The sequence below is a fragment of the Coregonus lavaretus genome (genome assembly GCF_964263955.1).
Source record: "Coregonus lavaretus genome assembly, chromosome: 4".
Classification (NCBI taxonomy): domain Eukaryota; kingdom Metazoa; phylum Chordata; class Actinopteri; order Salmoniformes; family Salmonidae; genus Coregonus; species Coregonus lavaretus.
Genome location: NC_139991.1, coordinates 74,585,363 through 74,601,633, shown reverse-complemented (window position 1 = coordinate 74,601,633; position 16,271 = coordinate 74,585,363). Strand labels below are relative to the sequence as shown.

Here is a 16,271-nt window from a genome sequence, read left to right as displayed (position 1 = left end):
GTAGGAAATCATTATTTGGAAAATATGTTTTGACTATGGTAAAAATCAAACACGACAGACCTTGGCGATACACAACCTTGTATTATCCTTTATTGTATGATCCAAAATATATACAGGTGTCCAGGAAATGAAATGGAAAGAACCAGCATTTGTTCTGTGAGAAGCTAAATGAAAACTCAAACAAATGAAAACGAAGTGACAACAATTTGACACGAGATGTTTTCATTCAATTTGAACAAAATATCTCCAATATATAGCTATAGTAGACAGACAGTAGTTTATTATGCTCCAATTAGATCTGTAAAAAGAAGCCTGCATTTTGTTTTGTTTTTTTGCACACCTCCTCCCCAATAAATTGAGGTAGCAGCTCAACAAGTGTGGCTATATTCTTCTCTGGTCTTACTGCAGTTGAGCAGGCTATTTAGAGCGCGCAGTCTTGACTGCTCGAGTGTGCTCTCTACCGCTCAGTGCGCGCTGTCCATACATCAAAATACACTTCTATACCAATCTCTCTCTCTCTCTCTCCTATGCTGACTTTTTTATTTTTACAGTGCAGGATACGGAGTCATTCATTTGGAAACACGTTCATGTGCGAGAGGAGAGAGGCGCATTTACCGGGAGATGGAAAAAAGTATCAGGCAGCGCATAGACAACACAGAATTTGACTAATGTGCACGGAGAGCAACTTTTTAACGACACTATCTGTAAAAGTTAATTGAACATTAACTGTGAATATGCATCTAAAGCGCATCTTCAGTCTCCTCCATCAGTTATGTTTTCTTGGAGCATTTGCCATTGCAGGTATATGTGAAACACCTTCAATATGCAGTTTAGAAGTTGATTTAGTTAATCAGGTACTCACAAGGCATGGTAACAATTGTCGTTGTTTCTCACTTTTGTAATTCGCTGAGTTAGCTAATATAGTGATGCGCAGGTGAGACATCACCCAGTCATTTTATTGGCGCAGACAGGATCATCCATGGGCTACATTTCCTTTGCTCCAGTTCACCTTTCCGAAAAAGACTATAACGACTAATCCTAGGGTATTTGCTGTCTTCTTTCCCTCATTTCCTATTCTTACTCTCCAGATCCGCACCCTTTCCAGGAATCCGAGTCCGAAATTATTTTCCCCGAGGTTTTTCCAGACACAGGTCCACCGGCTCCTGATAAACCAAATAGCCGAGAGACTGACGCCAGCTCCGGGGCTCCCGATAAACCAACTAGCCGAGAGACTGACGCCAGCGCCGGGAGCAGCTCTCGGGAGGTTCGTTCCATTTCAAACTGGGAAGAGTACGAATCTCCAGAGCTATATCATTGGGAACCGCAAGGACCGCAAACGGCCGCTTCCTCAGGGCTGAGACTCAAAATTCCTGCTTTTGGCAGGGACCTGCACCTCATCCTGAAGAGAGACACTCGGTTTCTGTCCCAGAAATTCATGGTGGAAAGGAGACAGAAAACACGAAAGGCATCTCGGCGCAGTATGCCAGTTTCGTCCGCTGCCAACACAGAAGAGAGAGGATGCTATTACAGCGGAACTGTTCTCAATTACGCAGGATCCATTGCCTCATTCAGCACCTGCGCAGGACTGGTAAATATATAATATTCAAGTCAATACCACGATTGGCATATTAGTTATGCTTATCGATAGACCTAAGTGTTGTTCGATGTGTATCTTTAAAAAGCATATGCTAAGCTCATGCATGAGAATGGAACAGTCTGTAACACCTGACATAGCCAACATCACACTTCTGAGTTTGCGTACCGTTACACAACAACAACAACAACAACAGGCTACATTTAATGTTTGCAATCCAAACACACCGTTCTAGACGTTAGCTCAAGTAATTCTGGACTGATTCTTACATTCAGAGTTGGAGGTATGTATAGGACAAGGACCATTGAACTCAAACAAATAGTCTACCCATTGTGACAGTTTGATAGGGATGTTGAAAATGCCCTTGTGCTGTGTGTCTGAAGTGGGAATGTACTGTAGCTACGCTGTGTCTCTGTCAGTGTGTGTGTGTGTGTGTGTGTGTGTGTGTGTGTGTGTGTGTGTGTGTGTGTGTGTAGTGTAGTGTAGTTTATTTGTGTATTTATATGTGTGTAACTCCAAGCATACCCCCTTAGCCTTAGGTATATCTTTTGAATGTGTGGGAGGTAAACTCTCCAAGGTCCACTGCCTTTTTGGCCCACCCTGCTTTGTGCCGTCTCAGGGCAGACAACATGAACTTCTCCGTGAGCCACAGTACAGAATCATTAGCAGCCCCCTGAGGTTTTAAGGGTGAGCTCCTGTGGTTAGAGAGGCTTGGACTCAGTCTCAACAGTTTGGACCACAGTCCCGGGCTCTGTCTTGTTAACTCGAAGCTTCGCCTCACACACATTGAAACACGCAATGAGCTTGGCAAAGGCACAGTATTGCTTTTCCCTTCATTTGTTTTTTTCTCCCTGTTTGTCCATGCGAAAACAAGCTCTCAATTAATGAAATATTGCAGTTCATGTGAATTAACTTTTACGATGGCGACGGACCAGTTGTGTAGTTTGGCAATATTGGAATTTTTATCGTCTAAATATACCAGTATCTGTGTGACACAGACTGTGTCTAGTCATTTTGTAGAACCAGTATATGCCATTCTACACATTTGGCTCATTGCTCACAACAGGCAGTACGATGTATCACTGAGAAATATTCCACAGGCAGACCTCTGCCCTAAGATAAATAGAGTACTGTTTGAAGTGATGGTCTAAGGTTCTGAGGCTCACGCCACAGTAGTGTCAGCGTGAGGAATCTAGCACATTGTCGACCTCAGCAGACTCACCAAAGGTGACAGAATTTTGATGCTCATTTTAGAATGCGACAAACGTTACATAAAGTTGAATTTTCATCAACCTCTCTCTCTCTCTCTCTCTCTGCACTGACTGACAAGCACTGATACATTTTGTTTTTGTAGTGTCTACAACTTCTATGCATTCTGATGTATGTATGTGTATTGTGTGGAGATTAGCCTTTACCTGACGTTTCAATGGCATGGCAAGGTTGACTTCATTCCATAGTTCTGCATATTTGGAAAATGTGGCACTTTTAAAATACTGAATCATTCCGAAAGTTGACAGGAACTGCTGAAACGTCACGAGCAAGAGGACAATTTGACATGTTGTATCGTCTATGTCTAATAATGTTTGATTGACAATAGCAGAGTTGGTCATGGCTCAAATTCAAATCCAATCCAATCCAATTGTATTTGTTACATGCGCCGAATACAACAGGTGTAGATCTTACAGTGAAATGCTTACTTACAGCCCTTAACCAACAATGCAGTTTGAAGAAAAATAAGTGTTAAGTAAAAAATAGATAAGTAAAAATAAATAAATAAGAAAAATAGAAAAGTAACAAATAATTAAAGAGCAGCAGTAAAATAACAGTAGCGAGGCTATATACGGGGGTACCGGTACAGAGTCAATGTGCGGGGGCACCGGTTAGTCGAGGTAATTGAGGTAATATGTACATGTGGGTAGAGGTAAAGTGACTAAATCAAATCAAATTTTATTTGCCACATGCGCCGAATACAACAGGTGTAGACATTACCGTGAAATGCTTACTTACAGCCCTTAACCAACAATGCATTTATTTTTTAATAAAAAAGTAAAATAAAACAACAACAACAAAAAAGTGTTGAGAAAAAAAGAGCAGAAGTAAAATAAAAGAACAGTAGGGAGGCTATATATACAGGGGGGTACCGGGGCAGAGTCAATGTGCGGGGGCACCGGCTAGTTGAGGTAGTTGAGGTAATATGTACATGTGGGTAGAGTTAAAGTGACTATGCATAAATAATTAACAGAGTAGCAGCAGCGTAAAAATATGGGGTGGGGGTGGGGGGGCAATGCAAATAGTCTGGGTAGCCATGATTAGCTGTTCAGGAGTCTTATGGCTTGGGGATAGAAGCTGTTAAGAAGCCTTATGGAACTAGACTTAGCGCTCCGGTACCGTTTGCCGTGCGGTAGCAGAGAGAACAGTCTATGACTAGGGTGGCTAATCTCCTTTGTCTTGGTCACGTTGAGGGAGAGGTTGATATCCTGGCACCACACGGCCAGGTCTCTGACCTCCTCCCTATAGGCTGTCTTATCGTTGTCGGTGATCAGGCCTACCACTGTTGTGTCGTCAGCAAACTTAATGATGGTGTTGGAGTCGTGCCTGGCCATGCAGTCATGGGTGAACAGGGTGTACAGGAGGGGACTGATCACGCACCCCTGTGGGGCCCCTGTGTTGAGGATCAGCGTAGCAGATGTGTTGTTACCTACCCTTATCACCCGGGGGCGGCCCGTCAGGAAGTCCAGGATCCAGTTGCAGAGGGAGGTGTTTAGTCACAGGATCCTTAGCTTAGTGATGAGCTTTGAGGGCACTATGGTGTTGAACGCTGAGCTGTAGTCAATGAATAGCATTCTCACGTAGGTGTTCCTCTTGTCCAGGTGGGAAAGGGCAGTGTGGAGTGCAATAGAGATTGCATCATCTGTGGATCTGTTGGGGCGGTATGCAAATTGGAGTGGGTCTAGGGTTTCTGGGATAATGGTGTTGATGTGAGCCATGACCAGCATTCAAAGCACTTCATGGTACAGACGTCAGTGCTACGGGTCGGTAGTCATTTAGGCAGGTTATCTATTTAAAAAAATATTATAATTATATAAAAAAAAAAATTGTGTCCTTGGGCACGGAGACTATGGTGGTCTGCTTGAAACATGTTGGTATTACAGACTCAGTCAAGGACATGTTGAAAATGTCAGTGAAGACACTTGCCAGTTGGTCAGCACATGCTCAGAGTACACGTCCTGGTAATCCATCTGGCCCTGCGGCCTTGTGAATGTTGACCTGCTTAAAAGTCTTACTCACATCGGCTACGGAGAGCGTGATCACATAGTCATCCGGAACAGCTGGTGCTCTCATGCATGCTTCAGTGTTGCGTGCCTCGAAGCGAGCATAGAAGTGGTTTAGCTCGTCTGGTAGGCTTGTGTCACTGGGCAGCTCGCGGCTGTGCTTCCCTTTGTAGTCTGTAATAGTTTTCAAGCCCTGCCACATCCAACGAGCATCAGAGCCGGTGTAGTACGATTCAATCTTAGTCCTGTATTGACTCTTTGCCTGTTTGATGGTTCGTCGGAGGGCATAGTAGGATTTCTTATAAGCGTCCGGGTTAGAGTCCCGCTCCTTGAAAGCGGCAGCTCTACCCTTTAGCTCAGTGCGGATGTTGCCTGTAATCCATGGCTTCTGGTTGGGGTATGTACGTACGGTCACTGTGCAATGCAAATAGTCTGTGTAGCCATTTGATTAGCTGTTCAAGAGTCTTATGGCTTGGGGGTAGAAGCTGTTAAGAAGCCTTTTGGACCTAGACTTGGCGCTCCGGTAACGTTTGCCGTGCGGTAGCAGAGAGAACTGTCCATGACTAGGGTGGCTGGAGTCTTTGGCAATTTTTAGGGCCTTCCTCTGGCACCGCCTGGTATAGAGGTCCTGGATGGCAGGAAGCTTGGCCCCAGTGATGTACTGGGCCGTACGCACTACTCTCTGTAGTGCCTTGCGGTCGGAGGCCGAGCAGGATGCCATACCAGGCGGTGATGCACAAAAATTGCACAAAGGATGGAGTTGGCGGGGTGATTGACAGGCAGTAAACGGAGCGACCTCAACCCTAAGCCCTTTTAATTGGTGTAATTACATAGCCATAACACTGCAACAACAGCAATGTCAGAACTGAGAGGAGGGATAACTGGGGTGAGAAGGAGAAATTGGTTGATACAGAATGACCCAAATATCTAACGCCAGTGCAGAAGTCAAACTCCATTAGTCATGTTGTTCTACTGCTCTGTTCTTGCTGGACTCCACACTGATGCCTTGTTGATGTGAAAAGTCCTTTGAAATTAAAGGTGGTCAACATAGGTCAGTGAACCATCCTCAGACCTGTTTTTGAGGGGTCAGTGTCGTCTCTCTACACAGACACGTTGCCTCCCAGAATTTACCAATGTTCCAGCATACACGTTTGTACAAGTACCCGTCGAAGTACCTGTCGAAGTACCTGTATGAGTACAGTTGGAATAGAGAAGAAGAAGTGGAACTCCATCAGAGCCCTATCCCTTCATGTCCTGTCGTAAACATTCCCGGTAGCTAGCTAGATGGAGCTCGCGGAGGATATTTTCAATGAGTGCGTTTCGCAAGTTAGTGGTTTGCATGTGCCATGACGTTAGCATTACAAGCTTAAAACCACTGACTGGCATGATTCCCAGACCTACTGCTGTTGCCCTAGGTCTGGGATCTCTGAGACTAGGGTCAGTAAGGCTTGAAGTGGTCATGCCTTGCCCTCGGTCTATCTCTGCCCACATTGGGCAGCCATTTTCTCCTCATCAGCCCACTTTCTTTTAATCAGGCTGCGCCGGTGGCTTGTTTAGTCTGCACAAGTCATCAAACCTAAATGAACCCAAACCAAATATAACTTCACCATGGGTCTACCCTCTCCCTTCGTTCCCCTCCAGCAACCCTAACCCTCCTTTACTCATTTACATTTAAGTCATTTAGCAGACGCTCTTATCCAGAGCGACTTACAGTTAGTGAGTGTATACATTTTTCATACTGGCCCCCTGTGGGAATCGAACCCACAACCCTGGCGTTGCAAGCACCATGCTCTACCAACTGAGCTCCAGGAGGGCCCGCTCTTGGAACGTTCTTTCCAAACATCAGGTAATCCCTCCGTGGGTTTGTTGGAGAGTTCCTCGCAATTTTTTCACCACGTTTGGAGGCTAACCCTGGGGGGAATGGGTGCGTATGGACAATTTGAGGTTATGGAGCTTGCAATGAGAGACAGGGAGCTCTATGTGTTGGGGACATTTAGGTAGTGGGGAGGTAGTGGGGAGCTCTAGGTAGTGGGGAGGGAGGGGGGAGCTCTAGGTAGTGGGGAGGTAGGGGGGAGCTCTAGGTAGTGGGGAGGTAGGGGGGAGCTCTAGGTAGTGGGGAGGTAGGGGGGAGCTCTAGGTAGTGGGGAGGTAGGGGGGAGCTCTAGGTAGTGGGGAGCTCTAGGTAGTGGGGATCTCTCAGTAGTGGGGAGCTCTAGGTAGGGGGGATCTCTCAGTAGTGGGGAGCTCTAGGTAGTGGGAGCTCTAGGTAGTGGGGAGCTCTAGGTAGTGGGGATCTCTCAGTAGTGGGGAGCTCTAGGTAGTGGGGAGCTCTAGGTAGGGGGGATCTCTCAGTAGTGGGGAGCTCTAGGTAGTGGGCGCTCTAGGTAGTGGGGAGCTCTAGGTAGTGGGAGCTCTAGGTAGTGGGAGCTCTAGGTAGTGGGGATCTCTCAGTAGTGGGGAGCTCTAGGTAGTGGGAGCTCTAGGTAGTGGGAGCTCTAGGTAGTGGGGAGCTCTAGGTAGTGGGAGCTCTAGGTAGTGGGGAGCTCTAGGTAGTGGGGATCTCTCAGTAGTGGGGAGCTCTAGGTAGTGGGGATCTCTCAGTAGTGGGGAGCTCTAGGTAGTGGAGAGCTCTAAGTAGTGGGGAGCTCTAGGTAGTGGGGAGCTCTAGGTAGTGGGGAGCTCTAGGTAGTGGGGAGCTCTAGGTAGTGGGGAGCTCTAGGTAGTGGGGATCTCTCAGTAGTGGGGAGCTCTAGGTAGTGGAGAGCTCTCAGTAGGGGGGAGCTCTAGGTGGTGTGCGGCGTTGAGTGTGTAAGCAGGGCCTTGTTATTTGGACTAACTAACCTGCAATGTAAAGTTCCCCTAGTTGTAGACGTCTCGGCCGCACGACATGGCTCCAAGCCTTCAGGTCTGGGGTTCCATAGTTCTGTGTAGTGTGTTTAGCCTGGTGGTTCAGAGAAATGCCACAACCACTTCAACCTGACCAGCGTTCACACCAACCAATGAGAATGCTGCTCCTTATTGCTCAGAGAGAGAAGCTGTGAACCGACTGCGAAGGACAAACGCAGTGCGGTGTGTGTTGTATCATTTGATATGCACTGACGTCAGGCAGTCAGCTAGCCCCCCTACTTATGAAATGTCAATGTATATCAAGCTGATGACATTGTCAGGACAGCGACAACACAGCGGGCTCAAGTGATGAGTGATGAAATGTTTAGGTCTTGCATTCAATGTAATCTGCATTTGTTGCTGTATGTTCGTCTCTCATTCATAATTAAGCCAGGTGTTCTCTTAGATGTAAGCCAATCAGGGAGAGACAGAAATAAGCTTTTCAATCGTGTGGGCTCCCGAGTGGCGCAGCAGTCTAAGGCACTGCATCTCTGTGCTTGAGGCATCACTACAGACCCCCTGGTTCGAATCCAGGCTGTATCACAACCGGCCGTGATTGGGAGTCCCATAGGGCGGCGCACAATTGGCCCAGCGTCGTCCGGTTTTGGCCGGTGTAGACTGTCATGTGGGTTCGTTTCCCATGGTGGGCCAGTATGAAAATGTATGCACTCACTACTGTAAGTCGCTCTGGGTAAGAGCATCTGCTAAAATGTAAATGTATTTTGAAGATTGATATGCTGCTGTGCTCTCCTACAATATCTCCCCTCCTTTGTCAGTGGATGAAGTGTAAATTGGTTACATTGTCATCAGATGGTCATGAAAAAATGCGGTTTGAGTGCAAGCCATCTCTGTCTTGTCCATTTTTTGCAGATGGGCTTCATTCAGCTCAATGGGGACTTCCTCTACATCGAGCCTGTCAATCAAACACTGGCTGTCATGGGACAGGCTCACCGCGTGTACAGGAGGAAGCGCTCCACCACCGAGGAGAGACAGACAGACAAGCAGACGACGGACAAACAAACAAGGATCAACTACTGTGGAGTCATCCCAGGTAGGCCTCCTCCATCTTGTGCTGCAGACACATTATTGATGAAGATGTTCATGAAGTTATTAACAGTGTTGTTATTAAAGGGATAGTGCACTTTTTAAAGTTTTCGGTTAACCTTGATATCCAAAATAAGCAAAATGGTTATCTTTAAGTTTGGTTAGAAAATTGGTTTAGGGATATGCTTATTGGTCTACACTGGCTATGCAGTCTTGGGGAAGCTATTCTAAAAATATAGTTTAACAAGGTACAAATTACTTCACACTGGAAGAAGTTACGCTACACAAAAGCTACCCTTAAGAAAAATATAGTTTACTTAACTAAAGTTACTTTGACAAAGAAGTTCACTACATCCAATCTACTTCGTAAAAAATTACATATCTAAATCTGAAATATTGTAGGCTACAAATTGCAAGAACAAATCCCTCTGGAGTCAGATGTTAACAGAATGTGTAACTTAGCCTAGTAAACCCAAAAATGATGTTTCAAGTGAAAATAAGGCAGGGTTGATGCCAAAAAATTAAGGAAATTCTTGCCTTCACCCATATTTTATTTTATTTTTGCAAAAAAAAATTATGTACTTCCAGTAGTTAGCTACACCCCTACATTGCAAAAAAGTAATTCACTACTGAAAACATTACCAAGATTTGAATTTAGTTCAATGACCACCAAGCTACAGCAAAATGTAGGAAAATTACTAGTTGAACTACATGTACAGTGGGGAAAAAATGTATTTAGTCAGCCACCAATTGTGCAAGTTCTCCCACTTAAAAAGATGAGAGAGGCCTGTAATTTTCATCATAGGTACACGTCAACTATGACAGACAAATTGAGAAAAAAAATCCAGAAAATCACATTGTAGGATTTTAAATGAATTTATTTGCAAATTATGGTGGAAAATAAGTATTTGGTCAATAACAAAAGTTTCTCAATACTTTGTTATATACCCTTTGTTGGCAATGACACAGGTCAAATGTTTTCTGTAAGTCTTCACAAGGTTTTCACACGCTGTTGCTGGTATTTTGGCCCATTCCTCCATGCAGATCTCCTCTAGAGCAGTGATGTTTTGGGGCTGTCGCTGGGCAACACAGACTTTCAACTCCCTCCAAAGATTTTCTATGGGGTTGAGATCTGGAGACTGGCTAGGCCACTCCAGGACCTTGAAATGCTTCTTACGAAGCCACTCCTTCGTTGCCCGGGCGGTGTGTTTGGGATCATTGTCATGCTGAAAGACTCAGCCACGTTTCATCTTCAATGCCCTTGCTGATGGAAGGAGGTTTTCACTCAAAATCTCACGATACATGGCCCCATTCATTCTTTCCTTTACATGGATCAGTCCTGGTCGTCCTGGTCCCTTTGCAGAAAAACAGCCCCAAAGCATGATGTTTCCACCCCCATGCTTCACAGTAGGTATGGTGTTCTTTGGATGCAACTCAGCATTCTTTGTCCTCCAAACACGACGAGTTGAGTTTTTACCTAAGAGTTCTATTTTGGTTTCATCTGACCATATGACATTCTCCCAATCCTCTTCTGGATCATCCAAATGCACTCTAGCAAACTTCAGACGGGCCTGGACATGTACTGGCTTAAGCAGGGGGACATGTCTGGCACTGCAGGATTTGAGTCCCTGGCGGCGTAGTGTGTTACTGATGGTAGGCTTTGTTACTTTGGTCCCAGCTCTCTGCAGGTCATTCACTAGGTCCCCCCGTGTGGTTCTGGGATTTTTGCTCACCGTTCTTGTGATCATTTTGACCCCACGGGGTGAGATCTTGCGTGGAGCCCCAGATCGAGGGAGATTATCAGTGGTCTTGTATGTCTTCCATTTCCTAATAATTGCTCCCACAGTTGATTTCTTCAAACCAAGCTGCTTACCTATTGCAGATTCAGTCTTCCCAGCCTGGTGCAGGTCTACAATTTTGTTTCTGGTGTCCTTTGACAGCTCTTTGGTCTTGGCCATAGTGGAGTTTGGAGTGTGACTGTTTGAGGTTGTGGACAGGTGTCTTTTATACTGATAACAAGTTCAAACAGGTGCCATTAATACAGGCAACGAGACAGAGGAGCCTCTTAAAGAAGAAGTTACAGGTCTGTGAGAGCCAGAAATCTTGCTTGTTTGTAGGTGACCAAATACTTATTTTCCACCATAATTTGCAAATAAATTCATTAAAAATCCTACAATGTGATTTTCTGGATTTTTTTTCCTCAATTTGTCTGTCATAGTTGACGTGCAGGGAGATTTCCAAACCAGTCTAATTGACCCCTTGGTTACTGTTGCAAACTCGGACATCATTTTCCCGGGAAGCCGAATTCCCCATTCAACCACTGGCGAAATCCCCTCACAATGATCTCAAACTGTGTTTCTAATACACAATGAAATTAAACACAGACTACCCCTTGCTAATCAGGAAACTCTTGGGTATGTTGTGGTGGACTGTCATTTCAATTGCTTCACAGGAACCTGGTAAAATGATGTATGTGGTGTAGCTAGCTGCTGTTAATGGCTCAGAATTCACTGTAAATATGCAGTCAAAGCTTTAACCACTTTTGGAGCTATCCAGTGCACTCAAATCGTATCCGAATATCGACTGCAGATGGCAGTTGTATTCATAGCATTGTTAACTTAGCTAGCTTACATACATTTAAAAAAAAACAAATTATATTAAGTGGCTAGCTAGCATTAGCTATGTTTGGTGGTCAATGAGACTGAGAGAGCTAGCTAACCAGGTGAGCTAGCAAACTATGTAGAATTGTAGAATAATAGTGAAGACATCAAAACTATGAACTAACACATATGGAATCATGTAGTAACCAAAAAAGTGTTAAACAAATCAAAATATATTTTATATTTGATATTCTTCAAATAGCCACCCTTTGCCTTGATGACATCTTTGCACACTCTTTACTTTTTTGGTTACTACATGATTCCATATGTGTTATTTCATAGTTTTGATGTCTTCACTATTATTCCACAATGTAGAAAATAGTACAAAAGGTAGGTGTGTCCAAACTTTTGACTGGTACTGTATATATATACCTTTTTTGTGTTATTTCTTACATTATTTGCTCAGAACGTTTCTTTCCTAAAATAACTTTTGGATATTAGATTGGCGGTCACTCACCAGCATTTCGACCAAAAATGAGACTTTCCAGAATTTGATCCTTTGTTCGTACCTCCCGAGGCAATTCCACTGATCCCAGGGGTTGCTACAAGACGCCGTCGACGGAGAAGAGGAATTCGGAGTGGGCTTTTAGTCTGACTTAGCGGGCGTGCATACCATCCACCGCTTCCAAGAATATTACTTGCTAATGTTCAGTCCCTGGACAATAAACTAGGCGAGCTCAGGGGGGGGGTTCTCCTTCCAGAGAGACATCAGGGACTGCAACATACTCTGTTTCACGGAATCATGGCTCTCTCTGGATATACTGTCCCCGTCCATGCAGTCAGCGGGGTTCTCCGTACATCGCGCGGACAGGAAGAAAGAACTCTCTGGTAAAAAGAAAGGCGGAGGTGTATGTTTCATGATTAGTTAATCGTAAAGAAACCCAAGTCCTTTTGTTCTCCCGATCTGGAATACCTCACCATCAAATGCTGTCCACATTACCTCCCGAGAGAACTGTCTTCAGTCATCGTCACTGCCGTGTATATTCCCCCTCAAGTAAACACCCTGACGGCTCTCAAGGAACTACACTGGACTTGGTTTAAACTAGAAAACGCATATCCTGAGGCCGCATTATTGTAGCTGGGGACTTTAATAAAGCAAATCTGAGGAAAACACTACCGAAGTTTTATCAACAAATCTCCTGCGCTACTCGCTCATAGAGAACTCTTGACCATTGCTTCTACCCCTTCATGGACGGCTACAAGGCCCGCCCCCACCCTCCCATCGGCAAATCAGATCACTCCTCCATTTTGCTCCTCCCTTCCTATAAGGAGAAACTTAAACAGGAAGTACCCGTGGTAAGTACTGTTTAACTTTGGTCTGATCAATCGGAATCTATGCTTCAAGGTTGTTTTGACCACACGGACTGGGATATGTTCCGGGTTGCCTTTGAGAATAGCATTGACGTACACACTGACTCGGTGACTGAGTTCATAAGGAAGTGCATAGAAGATGTTGTTCCCACTGTGATGATTAGAAATTATCCAAACCAACCGTGGTTAGATAAACTGAAAGCGCATTTAACCATGGCAAGGTGACTGTGAACATGGATGAGTATGAACATTCCAGCTATGCCCTCCGTAAGGCAATCAAACAGGCAAAACGTCAGTACAGAGAAAAAGTGGAGTTGTAATTCAACAGCTCAGACACTAGATGTATGTGGCAGGGACTCCAGACAATCACAGATTATAAAGGGAAAAACCAACCACGCCGCAGAAACCTGACAAGCTAAACACCTTCTTTGCCCGCTTCGAGGAAAACACAGTGCCGCCAATGCGGACCACCACCACTCACAAGGACTGTGAGCTCTTGTTCTCCGTGGCCAACGTGAGTAAGATATTTAAGCGTGTTAACCCTCACAAGGCTGCTGGCCCAGACGGCATCCCATGCCGCATCCTCAGAGCAGGCGCAGACCAGCTGGCTGGAGTGTTTACGGACATATTCAATCTCTCCCTATCCCAGTCTGTTGTCCCCACTTGCTTCAAGATGTCCACCCTTGTTCTTGTACCCAAGAAAACTAAGCTAACTGAACTAAATGACTATCGCTCCGTAGCGTTCACTTCTGTCATCATGAAGTGCTTTGAGAGGATGGTTAAGGATCATATCACCTCCACCTTACCCGACACCCTAGACCCACTACAATTTGCATACCGCCCCAACATATCCACGGACACCGCAATCGCCATCGCACTGCACACTGCCCTATCCTACCTGGACAAGAGGAATACCTATGTAAGAATGCTGCTCATTGACTACAGCTCAGCCTTCAACACAATAGTGCCCTCCAAGCTCATCACTAAGCTTGGGGCCCTGGTTCTGATCCCAGCCCTGTGCAACTGGGTCCTGGACTTCCTGATGAGCCGACCCCAGATGGTGAAGGTAGGCAATAATACCTCCGCTACGCTTCAGGAGACAGCAGAGAGAGCATGCCCCCATCCACATAGACGAGGCCGCAGTGGAGAGGGTGAAAAGCTCCTTTGAGTGCACATCACTGACAACCTGAAATGGTCCATTCACACAGACAGTGTGGTGAAGAAGGCGCAACAGCGCTTCTTCAACCTCAGGAGGCTGAAGAAATTCATCTTGGCCCCTAAGACCCTCACAAACTTCTACAGATGCACCATTGAGAGCATGCTGCCGGGCTATAAGTGATGCGTGTAATATATCAGAAATTGTGTAATATAAAAAATATTGTCACACCAAAATGTGTCATATATTATAAATACGGTTTAGACAGTTTTTATACACATGTTCTGTATAAATAGCCTCTAAAATATAATGTGATACAACATCAGTACTTGTTGCATTTACAGCTTGTCTAAGTCCTATCATCAACTGATTTCAGCCAGTGTATGGCTGTGGATTAACTGTGTTGTTTGTATGGAATGTTGGCATACTGGAAGTTCATTTGAAAAATTAATGGAATCATTCCACTAAAACTGGTTGGCTAGCTAGCCAATAAACATACTGTGCAGATAATCTTCAAATTCATTGTTGTACATAATATGTTATCACAGCACTGGCTGACCATGGTTGACCAACTTCTTTACCAAAATGGCTGATCTTTTATACTGTCATTGCATAGTTCATGTCCATTCTAGTATTCCTAATGCTATGGAAGATCTACACAAATGTATTTTCAAGTTAAACGTATCTCTTTACGTAATGATAAAACTAATAATAATGGGCATTGTGGAACATGTTTGTAAAATGTCTCTACCTACAGTATATTAATTTACTGACCATACTTTACTTTTAAGCATAATGCAACAGAGCCAACAAACCATGTTCTTCACAAAGGCCCAGTGACACATTCTCACCCTGTAGGTAGTTATCCACTTAATATTTTCTACATTGTCCTCTCATTTTCTACATTGTCCTCTACATTGTCCTCTCTTGATATTTTCTACATTGTCCTCTCATCCTAAGGCATTTCCACCTATACTGTACATCAACCCTATATCAAAATGTTTTGCGGACCATTTTTCAACCCTATATTGAATTTATACATCTTCAATGTCAGAAAGCAATAGCTTCCACACTAGCATTCGTCCTCTTGCATGCTAAGTCTCCATTGGTAAAGCACATGCCTCAGCTTATTGAGAGATCCATGTCTGATTTATATACAGCGAGCAAGAGAACTCAATGGTGTGTAGACGTAGACGTTTTCTCTACTCGCCTGATCGGACTTCTGAGATCTCTTAACCCTTCAAAAGATGTGAACACATAAAACTCAACATAACTGTCACACGTAGACCTATCTTTCAGGTTCAACGAGGTTCAACGACAGTGGCCCCGGTCGTAAGACGTTCATTGTTCTATCGTTCCTAGTTCTCACCTTGAATAAGCACAGGGCTATCTCCACATCAGTGTTAAACCCTCGAGCTCTCGCAAAGCGGACCAGAGACCAAGAAGGTTTTCATTACGAGGTCTTACCTATCTGCTTTTGATCTAGGAAATCCACTCCAGATGAGGTCAATTTCTGTCTACTACCCCTTTTCAAACTAAGTGTGTGCTGACCAATAAAGTCACTATATAACCGACTCCTTTTTCATATGTATGGGCGTGCGTTTCAGTTACAGATACCAGACAGCTACATGGAGTTACATGGAACTGCAGTGTCATTACACTAGTAACTGATTTTGAAACAGAATCTGACCAGTTTCATTTGACTGTTCCTTATCTGCAGTTACCGTGTTATACTGACTAGTTACACTCTGGTTATACTAGTTACCGTGTTATACTGACTAGTTACACTCTGGTTATACTAGCTACCGTGTTATACTGACTAGTTACACTCTGGTTATACTAGTTACCGTGTTATACTGACTAGTTACACTCTGGTTATACTAGTTACCGTGTTATACTGACTAGTTACACTCTGGTTATACTAGTTACCGTGTTATACTGACTAGTTACACTCTGGTTATACTAGTTACCGTGTTATACTGACTAGTTACACTCTGGTTATACTAGTTACCGTGTTATACTGACTAGTTACACTCTGGTTATACTAGTTACCGTGTTATACTGACTAGTTACACTCTGGTTATACTAGTTACCGTGTTATACTGACTAGTTACACTCTGGTTATACTAGTTACCGTGTTATACTGACTAGTTACACTCTGGTTATACTAGTTACCGTGATATACTGACTAGTTACACTCTGGTTATACTCTAGTAACTACATAGGGTAACACTATTTGAATAGTAATTACATAGGGACTCCATAACACATTCATAAGGACTCCATAACACATTCATAAGGACTCCATAACACATTCATAAGGACTCCACAACACATTCATAAGGACT

The 16,271-nt window shown here is 44.3% G+C and overlaps 1 protein-coding gene across 1 annotated transcript in view; it reads left to right on the top strand.

Annotated features, from left to right (window-relative positions):
* Positions 1 to 734: 734 nt before the first annotated feature.
* LOC311127834 (A disintegrin and metalloproteinase with thrombospondin motifs 19-like) overlaps positions 735 to 16,271 on the top strand; it is a gene marked incomplete at its 5' end in the record, with an annotated part of 161,703 nt that continues 146,166 nt past the window's right edge. Inside the window, 3 exons of the mRNA XM_084159715.1 lie at positions 735 to 801; positions 1,089 to 1,588; positions 8,623 to 8,803. Of these exons, the coding sequence (XP_084015841.1) occupies positions 735 to 801; positions 1,089 to 1,588; positions 8,623 to 8,803 (748 nt within the window). The remainder of the gene's footprint in view (positions 802 to 1,088; positions 1,589 to 8,622; positions 8,804 to 16,271) is intronic.